This window comes from Micromys minutus, assembly GCF_963924665.1.
Source record: "Micromys minutus genome assembly, chromosome: 3".
NCBI lineage: Eukaryota > Metazoa > Chordata > Mammalia > Rodentia > Muridae > Micromys > Micromys minutus.
Genome location: NC_137972.1, coordinates 54390304 through 54403873, shown reverse-complemented (window position 1 = coordinate 54403873; position 13570 = coordinate 54390304). Strand labels below are relative to the sequence as shown.

The 13570-nt window shown below is 49.6% G+C and overlaps 1 protein-coding gene across 1 annotated transcript in view; it reads right to left on the bottom strand.

Moving 5' to 3' along the window:
• Positions 1-3198: 3198 nt before the first annotated feature.
• NUP210 (nucleoporin 210) overlaps positions 3199-13570 on the bottom strand; it is a 91862-nt gene continuing 81490 nt past the window's right edge. Inside the window, exons 34-40 of the mRNA XM_080914989.1 lie at positions 11308-11431; positions 10086-10232; positions 8744-8994; positions 7362-7578; positions 6070-6165; positions 5908-5991; positions 3199-4538 (exon numbers count right to left, since the gene is read on the bottom strand). Of these exons, the coding sequence (XP_080771115.1) occupies positions 4441-4538; positions 5908-5991; positions 6070-6165; positions 7362-7578; positions 8744-8994; positions 10086-10232; positions 11308-11431 (1017 nt within the window). The 3' untranslated portion in view covers positions 3199-4440. The remainder of the gene's footprint in view (positions 4539-5907; positions 5992-6069; positions 6166-7361; positions 7579-8743; positions 8995-10085; positions 10233-11307; positions 11432-13570) is intronic.

Below are 13570 nucleotides of genomic sequence, written 5' to 3'. Positions count from 1 at the left end.
GACCTGATGTGGGGAGGCAACACACAGTGGGTGGGAGGGGATTTGAGATGGAACCCAAGGGGGGCTCCCCCTTCTCAGAGAAGGGGAAAGGGGAATGGAGGAAGGATCTGTGTAAGGGAGTTCTGGGAGGAGGGGTGCTGATATTGGGATGTGAAGTCAAATGGGAAAAAGTAGAAGTCAGCTCTTCATCGGTTCTTTGGGGAATTGATGGTGTTGAGAACATGCCATGGTGTCTATGCCCCTGCCTCACACCTCATGCTCTCACACCCAAATACATTCATGAATTAAATTCCTCTGGAGACAGAGTTTTATAAAAATATCAACATGCAAAGTGCCAGCTTGCTTTGTGGATCCACTGTGCCTCTGTTGAATATTCTCAGCATTTGTGTTCAGTGTGAGCTTTCTTTCCCTTTTCTTGCTCAGGGTCTAGAACAGACCACAAACAAGTACCAAGCAAGACATGACAGGGCAGACTGGGGAACCACTCGGCAGTCACAGAATGAGTGAGGCTCTTCCAGAGACCCTGAGATCTGCCCCACACTCAGTAGAAGTGGTGCACACCTTTATCCCAGCACTCAAGAGGCAGGCGGATCTGTGAGTTCGAGGCCAATGTGCTCTACAGAATGAGTTCCCGGCCATCCAAGGCTACACAGCGAGACCCTGCCTCAGTAAAATAATCAAACAACAAAGCCAAAGAAAATTATAATGTGAAATTTTATCAATAAATTTTCCCCCTCAGGCCAGAAAGATGGTTCAGTGAGTAAAAGTACTGCTGCCAACCTCGGTGACCTGGGTGACCCCAGACCTCACATGATATAAGGACAGAACTACTGACATGTAAGTTGTCCTCTGACTTCCTCAAATAAATAAATGTAATAAGATATTTTCCCTTTTTGCTTGGTAAACTGTTTCCTTCTGGGCACATGGTCTTCCTGAGCAACCACTTTGCTTTCTCAGGTACTATTGGGATGTGGGCTCATCTGAGATGGGGATGAACACCTGAGGCTCATCTGTTCATTCTACCCCCACGGGGCTTTTTGCTCCTGGCAGAAGCTTGGGACAGACCTTTACCGTATCTACCTATCATGTGGGCCGATGGAAGCCACGTGACTAACATGCAACTCTTCTGGGTAGGAAGACCTCAAACATTATCTGGAGAGGCTGCCACATGGGGAATCCAAGAGGCTGAAGAGAGACGCAGTCTGCCACTTGCTTCTCCTTGGTGAAGCCACCTGCAAAAAGCCACTTTGCTGGTAATGTGACCACTGCAGAGAGACAGGCCTGCATTCCTGCCCCATCTCCAGGTTCTGCGTGTCCTCATCAACTTAGATACTACTGCTCAACCCTGTCCGAATTTCAGACTCAAGATGAAGGGTTTCCAGCCAGCCGCTGTGCTGCTCCGGCCTTTTTTTTTTTTTTTTTTTTTTTGGTCATATGACACAAGTTAGTCATCTGGGAAGAGAGGAAACCTTGAGAAAATGTCTCCATCAGATTGCCTGTAGGCAAGTCTGGTGGGGCCATTTTCTTGATTGATGTGAGAGGGCCCAGCCTATTGTAGGGTTTGCCACCTGGGTGTGTGGTCCTGGAATTTTTTTTTGTTGTTTTTTGTTTTTGTTTTTTTTTTAAAAAGCAGGCTAAGAAAGCTCTGGAAAACAAGCCAGTAAGCATCGTTCCTGCATGGCCTTGAGTTCCTGCTCTGACTTCTGTCCGTGATGGACTATTACCTATAGAATAAAATACACCTTTCCTCTTCAAGTTGGAAGCAGACTAAGCCCAAATGTGCCAAACAGGTGAGCACACAGACAAAGAGCAAGACTTTGAGGGTTAATTTTTGTTCAAACAAGAATTCTAAAGAAAAATTCCTCTTTGCAATTCTGTATTCTTGGTGCTAAAAGCATCTTCTAGCACCTTCAGGTAGTGAGAGCTGCTCTGCTGGCTTGGGAATCCAGTCAAGCTGTATGGGTCTCTCTGGACTGTCAGCACGCCTAGTCAGGTTTACTATGACAAAGATCTGGCTGTGTTCCCCCAGTGTGCTTTGAAAGGCTGCTGGCCCCTGGAGAAAGGGAGCTTAATGGCCAGCTCTTATCAGGTTCCCAGTGTTCCAGGTAGACAGAGAGAAGCCCAGTACCCCTGCACAAAGATGGCTGGTGAATACTACAATCCTGTTTCATCTGGGAGAAGCCAGTGATCAGCTTTGTGGCATCTAGAGGCTCTCAAGATATGATTGTCCTATTATACTCACTAGCCACAGGACAGAAGTGGCCCAGACCTTAGTGATAGGGACAAAGAATTTGCCTGCTGCACCCTGAAAGAGTGCCTTCAGTTATTAGGAGACAGGAGTTTCTCTTCTGGACCCTGCCATATCTGGATGTACCGTCCTTGTTCCCCAGATGTTGGCAGCTATCTTGTGTTTCAGAGGGGTCTTACCATGTACCAGGCAGGCACACATACAGGAAGTACAGTATCAAACATACTCAGCATTTGAAAATGCTGTGTAGATCTTCTCATGTACAGTGTACATGAGAATCACACCTGTCACCCCGCACTCACATGGAGGTCCTATTTGGGAATCGAAGTGGGGGGTCACATGGTGTTCTCAGCATGGTGCTGTGGTAGCCTCCCAAGGCTGAGGAAGCACCTATTTCCCTCTCTCCTCAGTCCCAGTGTGGCATGAGGCAGGGAGTGAGGGAAAGAAAAGCAAAGGGAGACAACATCACAAAGGAGCAGGGCCTACAGGATTCCAGTTTGCTGTGTATGGTGTGAAAGGGCAGCCCCCATGAGGAATGTGACAGGGCTGGTACTGGCTTAGGTGGGGCCTGTGAGAGCTCCTGGAAGGCGGTGAAATCAAAGGGGTGTGGCAGGGAGGGTGGCAGAGAGCAGGTCCTTTGAGATATTCAACATCTTGGGAGTATAGCCCTGGGGGGAAGGATAGAGAATGGCCATTTTTAAGGGAAAGTCAGACATTTTACATGACAACTGAAGGAAGGGGATGGAAGAATGACAGGTGCCTGAGAGGACTGGCAGGGAGTGGAGGGAAGGGGAACTGTGCTGTCCTCCTGCACACAAGGTTCTGCTACTGCCCCTGTCTCCAGGGTGGGGAGACCCCAGGGCCAGAGAGAGAAGGGTACCAATGGAAACAGGCCATCAGTCATAGGTAGACATCCAGGTAGAGTCAGCACCCCAGGAACTACGACATCCTTAAGAAACAACACAGAACTTTATTACACAAATGCAGGGCAGGCTCCATAACAGTTTCAGGGAAAAATAAATGAGAGGCAGGCTGGGCATAAAACCTCTGTCCCCAGCTACAGAAAAGTTCATCTTGTGGCTCAACCTCAAAGAATTCAAAGGCTAACTGAACTCTTTGTATGTGGTGCCCATACACGTCCATTTGGAGGTAAGGCTCTGGCTCTGACAGTGCCATAGCACCTGGACCTGAAGCAGAGTGGCCATGTCTCTGAGTTCAGACATGAAGTTGTCTTCCCAAGGCATCCTCTCCTGTTCCTGGACCAGCTAGGAGAGTGCTGGTGGCAGAGGAGGAAGAGAGGAGGACGAACCGGGTGGCTCAGATCTGCTGAGGTACTGCATTCGGGGGCTTCCAAGGCAGAAGAGCAGATCACACTGGGTCTCTCTGCTCCACAAGTCATAGCAGCAGCTCAGAACAAACCAGGTCGGAAGATCCCTGCCAGTGGCTGCAGGGCAGGGCTGATGGTGCTCTGGCTATTCCCAAGCTGCTTTAGGGAGAACGAGAGGCACTCACTACCAGTGACAGAAGCCCTTTTGCTGAAACAAGACTGAAGTCCTCCCAGAGTTCTGAAGGGAGGGCTATTCTACTGAGGCTCAGTAACTATCACAGTAAGAAGGTTCAAACAGCACAGGGCTTGGCATAGTGTCCCCTAGGGGACACCCACACTTGCTTGTCCCCCACATTTCCTAGCAGCAGCAGGACAAGAAGAGTAAGTGTTTATACAAAGGGGGAAAAAAAAACCCACAGAAAAGGGCTGGTGTGCGCATATGCCAATGGACAAGCAGGTATGAGACCTTGGGTTCTATTCCAAACACCACAAAAACCCCAAGAGTAATAAGAAAATCCTTTCCCTGAGATCTATTATCTGTAGATGATGTAGAAACAGCTTCCAGCTACTCAAAGCCATGAACAGGGAGTGAGCTTTCTTGAGCTGAACACACAAGACTAAGCAGCACCCCAAATCCTGCCACATAAGAAGGAGGGAACCAGGAAGCCCTGGCCTCAAGGCTGGGAAAGACACTTGAAAGCAAACAAAGACCCTTGCTTGTGTGAATCAGGTGGTGGTTTAGCAAAGCCTGGACAGTGAGGGTGGCCCAGGGCTCAGGCGTGGTTTTACCCCGTTGTGAAAATGACAGTGACCCTCTGTCCAGGTGTCAGTTCAGCTGTGTAGCAATCCCAGCCCCACACACCGCCTAGTGAGAGGCATAGGCTGGGCTCCAGAGCCCCGAGGGAGGGCTGGCTTTGCGACCAGAAGGCAGTGTGTTGAAAGCAGCCGGAGGTGAGGCAAGATCTAGGGAGGAAATGGAAGTGAGCATGGAAGAGTAAGAGCCAATATCCCCACCATACTTCTCAGTGTGTGCCTACAGCATGCCAGGGGCTTATACCTGGGACAGCAGACACTGACAGGGGCAGGGGAAGCATGGGAAATTACACTGCTCAACCTGTGCTTCTGTACCCAGCAGCCTTCTGTCTCCTGATTCCCACTTGAGGAAGTCTGTCTCAAATGAATACTCTATGAACTAGAGGGGGCTAATCCTATGGGGGTGTGGATAAGATTTACTAAAATGGATAGGGTTTTTGAGAGAGGTTAAAATTATGGTCCTTGGCACCAAGACTACATACATACATACATACATAATACACACACACACATACACACACACACCTAGAGCATGACCTCTGATCTTCCTGAGCTCAGAGTCTGGGGTGGGTCACATGATACATCATGTTATCTCTCCATGGGGCCAAGAGGATGGAAGAACCAGACTATTGAGCACATGCTGTTATAACAAGGACCTGGAGGCAAGTAAAAAGAATTTTGGGAGATGGTACTAAGACCCTATGGTAATTTCAACAAACACTGGGAGGAAGGGTTAGAAAGGACTGTAGCAGAACAGCTGTGCAAAAGGCCAAAGCCACAGGACAGCCACTACCCAGCATGCTGGGACACTCAGGAGTCTGCCTTGGAAACCAGAGGCAGTAGGAAGAGGTTCTGGTACCAGGGGGTGTAAGTGCATGTGTGCACATGAGTGTGTGTGTGTGTGTGTGTGTGTGTGTGTGTGTGTGTGTGTGATGGGTGATATCCCAGGGACAGTGCTTCTGGCCATAAAACCGTCCCTGACTAAAACTCAGTAACTCCTCTTACACAGGCATCAGACTACCAAATGGGAGTCAGGAGACAAAGGGCTGCTGGGCCCCACTGCATGGCTAGGACACTCATAGTTTCAGACTTTAGGCCATCAGAGACAAATAGGTTATTGAAATGAGTGGGCTTTCCCATCTTTCTCTATGGGGGGGGGGGGAATCTCATCAGGACAGTCTAGAATCTCCATCCTCCCATCCCAACTTGACCTCTCAGTGGTAGCCCTGTCTGTCCTGGAATTCACCTGCTTAGACAGCACAGTCTCTACCAACTCCTCCCATCCCATAGACTGCTGGGGACGCCTCTGAGGACTCAGAACTAGTATCTGAGTCTATGTGATACCCTTGTCTACTGGCACATCTGTCCCTGGGGCTCAGCTCTAACTGTCCTCTTTGCTCTGACACAGGCTATGAACACTAGGGTTCAGGGCCTGAATCCCCGCCCCCCCACCGACCTTTCCCAGGAAATGACTCTTTTGTGGCAGTGCTCTAGGCTGTGCTGTAGCTGGAGTACTCACAGTGGGGGCTGTGCTGAGGGCTGGCACGGGGTGTGAGGGCCAGGGGTGAAGCAAGTTCCCGGGGTGCACAGACTGTGTGGTAGGCTGTAAGAGTACAGGCTGGTGAGAGTGGGCAAGGTGAGAGGGTGCAGGTTGTAAAAGAGGGTATGAGGTTGACCTCACCTATAATGGTGACTGCTGTCCCAGCTAGCAGGGCAAAAAAGGTGAAGAACATGACTTGATAAGAGTCCAGGAAGTGTGACAGGAAGCTGGCTCCATCTGCAACAGGGCAAAGGCAGACATCAGAATGTCAGACCCATAGCTGGGTTCCCTGAGGTCCACTTTATCCTACTGCCCGGGATGCAGGGGCAAGCCTGTCTTAGACAAGGGCAGCATCTACTCTGTCTTCCTTGGCCCTTTCTGTTCTTCCCAGAAAGTATCCTTAGGTACAAGCTTCACAATCAGGTTTTGGTGTCCTTTCTGCCAAGGAGGCAGCTAGGCTGCTCCAAAGAAAGAGGCAGTTCTAAAAAATGCCCTGTGGGTTTCAGAGCCTGAAGTATTTGGTGGGCCAGAGGCTCACAGGACAGGAGCTCCTGCTCTGACTCTTTCCTGAGAGCCTCTACCCCGAAGCTATCCACCTCTGTGGTGTGGCCCGAGGCCCTGATCCCTGCTGTCAAGTGTTATACTCTCTACTTGCCTCATGTATTCCCTGGTAGAGACACACCAGACTGCAGGGCCCTCCACTGGCTAATGGCCCCTTCAATCCATGCCCTATGCCTCCTCTGTAGCTCTGTCTTCTGCATGCCCACAGGCAGCTGAAGCAGGATACGCCTGCACACAGCTGGGTAAGAAGTGAGTAGGGGGCATCAGGAGGACCCCGAGCTAAGTGCTGTCTTCACACTGAACTTCCTGGGGCAGTCGAGCAGGAGCCCAGTCATGAATAATGTTACTTCTATAAAGGCCAACAAATGTCTGGGAGGGAGAGTCTAATCTCCAGTGTTGACCAAGAAGTGATACTTGAAGGGCAGTCTGCAACAGTTGTGGACATTGGTCAATGGGTTCTCTAAGGGAAATGACACTGTATGCAGAGCAAACAGTGATGGCAATGTCTCAGACTAGGGCCTCATGCTCCAGCAACAGGAAGAGGTTAGTGCTAGATCAGGAAGCACAAGAGGAGGCGAGTCATGAATGGTCAGGAGAGACCACATGGGTCTCAGGGGTCACTGTGGGGATGGGGCTTTATACTTGAGAGATGGAGCCATGGCAGGATGTTGAGCAGAAGGCCTTGCTGAGGATGTGGTAACAAGGGAAGTAATGGTGGCAGAGGCACTGGTGACAGAAAAAGACTGTCACTTTGAGAGACATTTTATGTTTCTGACTTGTCCAACTTTCACACTCTAGGTGCCCACTCAAACCCCCTGTGCCAGCTCTCCCTGCCCAGGTCTTGGTTAGCTAATGTCTCATCTATGACTCACAGGGACCAGGCCCACGACGATCCAACACAAAGGCCACAGTGACTGGAATGGTGATTGCCTGGTTAGTGGCAGGGCTGGAGAAAGTCAGGGCAGTGGACAGAGGGCCCTGGCTGCCAGCTGTGGGATCCAAGACACCAACAGTGTACGTGATGAAGCTGGGCAGCCCAAATGACTTCTCTTTCACAAAGGCTAGCACTGCCGGGGATCCGGATTTCACCTGGGAAGAAGATGGTGTTGAGAAGGCACACTCTGCAGGGAAGGCACGCTGCAGTATCCCACAGGTGGGACTACAGGTACCTAGCACATCTCTGGATACACTCTTCTAACCACACATGCTGAACTTCTCTCTCCTAGGACCAGGTGGACCCGATATATGACCCACATTCAGAGTCTGCTAAAGAGGACATGATCAATATTACTGAATTCTAGTTGATCATAAAAATGCTAGCCAACCCAAAGTACCACCCAAAACCAAGTCCCCACAAAGCAGCATCCATAGCCCATCAGGCTGCCATAGCAACTATATACTTCTTCATTTCCTGTGAACAATTAACCGTGGCAAGACAAGAGAAGCAGGCAACAGGGTTCTTCCGTCCACATATCAGAGCTGCAGGCTTTCTGGACTGAATCCTCAGGCATTCATGAGCCAGAAGAAAAGGGGGAAAAGAGAAAGAGGAAGAGGAGAAGGAAGAGGAAAAGAAAAAAGAGAAGGAAAAGGAGGAGGGAAGGGATGAGAAGAAGAGGAAGAAGAGGAAGAAGAAGAGGAGGAAGAGGGAGAGGAGGAAGAGGGAGAGGAGGAAGAGGAAGAAGAAGGGGAGGAGGAAGAAGAGGAAAAAGAAGAGGAGAAGAAAGAAGAGAAGAAAGAGGAGAAGGAAGAAGAGGAGAAGGAGGAAGAAAAGGAAAAGAAGGAAGAAGAGGAGGAAGAGAAAGGGGAAGGAGGAAGCAGCAAGAGCAGCAGCAGCAGCAGCAGCAGCAGCAAAGCATGGAGAGGATTATCCCAGTATGGAACAGTGCACCCTGAGTTGGAATGTACTAACTCCTGCACTAACTGTACAAAGCACATTATAACTCTAACCCTAACCACTAACCCTAGCCACTAACCCTAACCACTAACCCTAACCACTAACCTTACCTACTAATCACAGCCATTAACCCTAGCCACTAATCCTAACCTCTAACATATCTTACATCTACATGGTTAAGCCCAACTTTTAACATTAACCATAGTCTGTAAACCCGACAACTAAAAATATTTCTAACTTCAAGCCTCAAACCAATCCTAACCCCCCAAACCCTAGCCCAAATCCTAGTCCTAGCCCCATAACTCTAAATCCTAGTCTGAACTAGCTCCTGCCTGACTGGAAGCCCCCATAGCAGCTCACCTCCAAGTTTTCCAGAATCTCCACAGCACCAAAGATCTTGACCTCGGAGCTGGTATAGTGGTTGCTCAAAAGGATTTCTGCCTGGTTGGCATAGAGCCCTGGACTGAAGGGGACCTCGGCTCCCACCTTCTCTACAGAGGTATGGCTGCTGGGGATGGATGCAGTAACCGCCAGCGATGTCTTCTTCATGTTCAAGTGCTTCAGTTGCTTATCTGTCAGCCTGTGCATAGTAACTGAGCAGAGGTACTGGCCTGTGGAGAGAAGGCTTGTTCTTTTCCTGTGTGTGCACAGATTCCCCACCTTGGCCCCATTCTATGACAGGGGAACTCCTAGGCACACTTGAGAGCAAGCTGATAAGCCACTTCCTCTAGGAGGCCTTCTAGGAATACCCCTTCAGAGGCCCTGGGCCAGCATGGACACCTTCACTGTAACCAAGGTCCTCTCACTTTCTCAGAATCCTCTGATCATGAGGTTTCCATCTGAATAGTACTCAAGACAGGCAACATGTTTGGGCCAGCTCTGCAGCTCAAGCCCCAGCCAGCCTGGTCCAGAGCAAGGACAGATAATGGCACATAAACACATGATCCAAGCCTGGGTTATAGGTCAAGACAGCTGACTCCAAGATGTCCCTGTTCTAGGTGTAGCAGAAGGCTGTGTGGACAATGACTGTCTAGTCCTTAGTCCCTGGTCCAGGGCAGATAAGCTAGGTGTAATGAGCAGCTGGGCAACCTGGAATCTGGACACATGAGCTAGACTCTGTCAATGACACGCAACTAGAAGCACCTGGATGTGTTAACTTCCTTGTTCAACATGGTTCTCCTCTGTGCTAGATGCTGGTGAGGCCCTGATACCAGTTATATATCAGCCACACACCTGCACTCTCAACCAGCAGCATTCCATGCCATGCAGTGGGGCCAGGCAGGGTTGCCAGCCTAAAGTGCTGGTCATCAGCCCAACCACGCTAGTGTCGTGAGCTGCGGAGTGGCTGTGTCTCAGCATGCTCAAAAATAGCCCACTACTATTTCACCTGGTGCCACTCACCTCTCATTTGCTCTATGCACGCAGTGGAGGACAGGGCATCCTCAGGCTAAAGAGGGAGGTTTAGAAGGGTAAGCCTCTATTCAAGTGGTAGGATTATAGAAAAAGACTATAGTCTGGGTTTGGTGCTGAGCCCTGCAGAGTGTGGGTGATGTCAAAGGCATAGAGTAGCAACAGAGATTACAACCTGTTAACAGCCCCAGGCTAGACTCCCAACAAGCTCTGCCTGGCTGGACATACGGCTATCATAAAGTACACAATTCTGACAGGCACTTTCTGCACTTTAAATTCTTTGCAAATTTACCCAGAGCAGCATCAAATCCTGGTTCCACATTGAAGACGTCACGAGCAGGGAAGTCAAAGACATCTTGTTTGAACTGGAGTTGGCAGCTGATGAGGGATTCTGGATGCAAGGCTTCAATGGCCTCTCGCTGGGCAGGGGAGCACTCACCTAAAGGCACAGGGTTGGGGCAGCGATCAGATAAGAAGGGCTTGGGCCAAGCACAAGGCTGTAACCAACTAAAGGAGGGAACAGGCCCTACAGAGCTGGGCAGGCACAAACGGCACCAGCACCCCATGTTATTCCCATTCAGGGAGCTCAGGATCCGTGACGCTTGGTGAAGGTACTATGACTGTCCTTTACTAAACATCAGAGAACGAGCTCCTCTGAATGCCAGGGTCACTTCAGATGAGAATTCCAGCATGAGTGCTGAGCCTGCACAGAGGGGATGGTGACAGGAAATCTGCTGATATGTGGCCTGGCTGTAATCAGCAAGGAGAATGAATACTGGCCATTTGCTTCTGAACACTGGTAGGACAGAGGCTCTCTATAAACACACTGCACGTAATTCTGGCAACAAGACTATTTTCCCACTTGCACTGAAGGAGGAAAACAGCATTTCCATGATGTAGTAAATGTACCCCATTAATCACAATGAGAATAGTGGAGCTTAATTCATCTGTTAAGTGGTTAAAAAAAAATCTGTATTGACATATTTATTTCTGGCACTTGCTGTCCAGGGCTGTCATAGGCAAAGAGTGAGATGGAATGTTCTATGCATGACTAGGGAGAGGTAATTACAAAAATCAAAAGCAGCCACCAGCCTGCGATGTCATTAGTTTCTACCATCAGCTGCGGTGGACTGTGGCTTGCTCTGCTCATGCCCTGGGGCTGCAATCACAGCTCTGACTCAGCGCAGGCAGTGTCTTGGAGCTGTGCTCTTATGAAGGCGCCTTTCATGCTTCAGCTCATGGCGGCCTCGTGTTTCTTAAATGCTTCGAGGAGTGGATGAGCAGGGGCTGAAGGTTCTCTCTGGAGTAAGAGGTGAGTGTGAATAAGTCTGGGGGTGTTGCTCAGTGGTGGTATAGACTGTGCTTGTGGTGTGTTATGTACGGCCCTGGGTTCAACCCCCCAACACCACAAAACCTAAACAGATAAAACCACATTTAGAGGGCACAGATGCTACTCCCCACTCCCCAAGTATAGCATAGTAAACACAAATCCCCAGAGCCTACTCATACTGTACCAAGTAGGTTAGAGCTCCTGTCTCCCACACTGACAGTCACTTTAGAGGCCGTGGCTTCCTGGATACTGGTCTGGGCAGAGTGGAGGTGACGAGCCACAATCTTCTGAGGGGTGTTGACCACTATCTAGGGAAACAAGTGAGTTGTGCTGAGTGTTGACGTGTGCTGGCTTGTACTGGGTGCCTTTCATGACCTTACTTGCAGCTCGTATCACTTGTACCAGGACAACAAAACCTAATCCCCTCCGTGTATGGGCCTTGGTCCCTCTGGCCTTGCTAGTACTTCAGCCATCACTATACTGCCTCCTTCCAGGAAGAGCTTCTGCCTGAGAGACCAACAGAAGTGCCCACCACTACCGTCCCTGGCCCTGCCTCCCGTTTTTCTTTTCTTCCTGGCCACAATGGGTCTTCTCACAATTTCTCCTTCTCTGTCTGGTCTACTCCTGTAATGATCATCCCACATTCAGGTATATCTCAACATACCAACCCTGTGTTAGACAGACCTATGCAGCTCTGGTCTTCAGAAGGGACACAGGGACTGCAAACTCACTGCCCAACTGCGCCCTTCCCACCTCAGCTGGAAAAGTGATACCCATTTCAAACACGCCAGGACCCACTCACCATCTTTTCCAGCACACACCCTTACTTCAGTCCCCCTCTCAGAGTAAAGAACCGTCACATACCAGGTCAGTGGTGACAAACCCAGGAGAGTTGCTCCAAGCCCTCTTCCACACCACCCCATTCAGTCTACCGGCAGGTCATTCTGCTGCAGCAACTCCATCACTATGTGCTCCTGATCAGTCTAATTTAAAACCAACGTCTATGAAGTGTGACATAAGCAAGCTACCACCCTCCTCTCCAACAGGAACAATAGCAGCAAACACCAAATGGAGCAAACACTTGTGAAACTCTGTCATAGTCATGGTTTCTATGGCTGAGATGAAACACCATGACCAAAACACCATTTGGGGAGGAAAGGATTTATTTGGAGCACACTTTCAGATCACAATCTATCATTGAAGGAAGTCAGAACAGGAACTCAAGCAGGGCTGGAGCCTGGAGGCAGGAGCTGATGCAGAAGCTATGGAGGGGTGCTGCCTATTGGTTTGTTTAACATGGTTTACTGAACCTGCTTTCTTATAGAACCTAGGACCACCAGTCCAGGGATGGTACTACCACAGTGGGCTCGACCCTCCCCATTGATCACTAATTGAGAAAATGCCTTACAGCTGGATCTCATGGCATCTCAAGTGAGGCTTCTTTCTTTCTAATGTGTCAAGATGACACACAAACCAGCCAGGACTGATACTAAGTCCCAACCAACCTGCATAGCTCACTATGCTACATCAGTGTGGTGTGTTCTTTGGGCACAGAGGAAACTTGCTCACTGGTTGATCTTAGATTTGAACCCAGACAGACAGTATGACTTGAGTGTCTAGGTCCTAAAATCCTTAACCCACTACCATCTCAGCATCTCAGAAAGTGATACTGCAGAAATATGCCCAGCTAAAGCCACACTTAAACCACTGCACCCAACTTCCTGGCATCCCTAGCATCTCATGATCTGCCTATAAGGTCAGACCATAAGTCCCTCCCACACATGCCCTGTGATCCAGCTCACGCAGGGTTTTCTCAAACCTCATATTCTTTGGTGACTGTTGGCTCCTCTCATGACCATTCTTAGGGGCCTCTCCTTTGAAGCAGAGCTTTATTAATCAGAGTGCCTCTATCTGCAGCCACTCACCCAAACCATAGCACTAAATATGCAAACTATTAGGTTAAACTGCTGGGTTTGATAAAGCACACGCAGGCTCTAAAAATGAGACAGGCTTGGAACTCAGCCAGACTAGGGTCATTGACTTGTTCTTGGCTGGAGAGAAAGGGTTTTGTTTGCTTTCAGAAGGACTCAAAGGTGACTTGCTGGGGGAAGTTTTACTTTGCAGGGTGATACCAAATCACTGGGTTGCCTGTCCCATACCTGAACTCCTTCAGGGAAATGCCCGCCCCAATGCTGCACAGTCATACTGGCTGCCAGACAAGTATGGGTCTTGGTGGATGGGTAGAATCAATCGACTAGATCTCCCCCGATGCTGGTTTGGACATGAGAGGGATGCTTGGGATGGACAGGGAACTGGTTCCCATTTCACATTTCGTGGGTGGCTGATTCTCCTAGATCTTGACAGCTGCAGACAGCTCTGGCAGGAGGCCTGGTTATTTGTTTCTTAAAGAAAAGGGAATCAGAGATACAGCCAGGCTTTGTACCTGC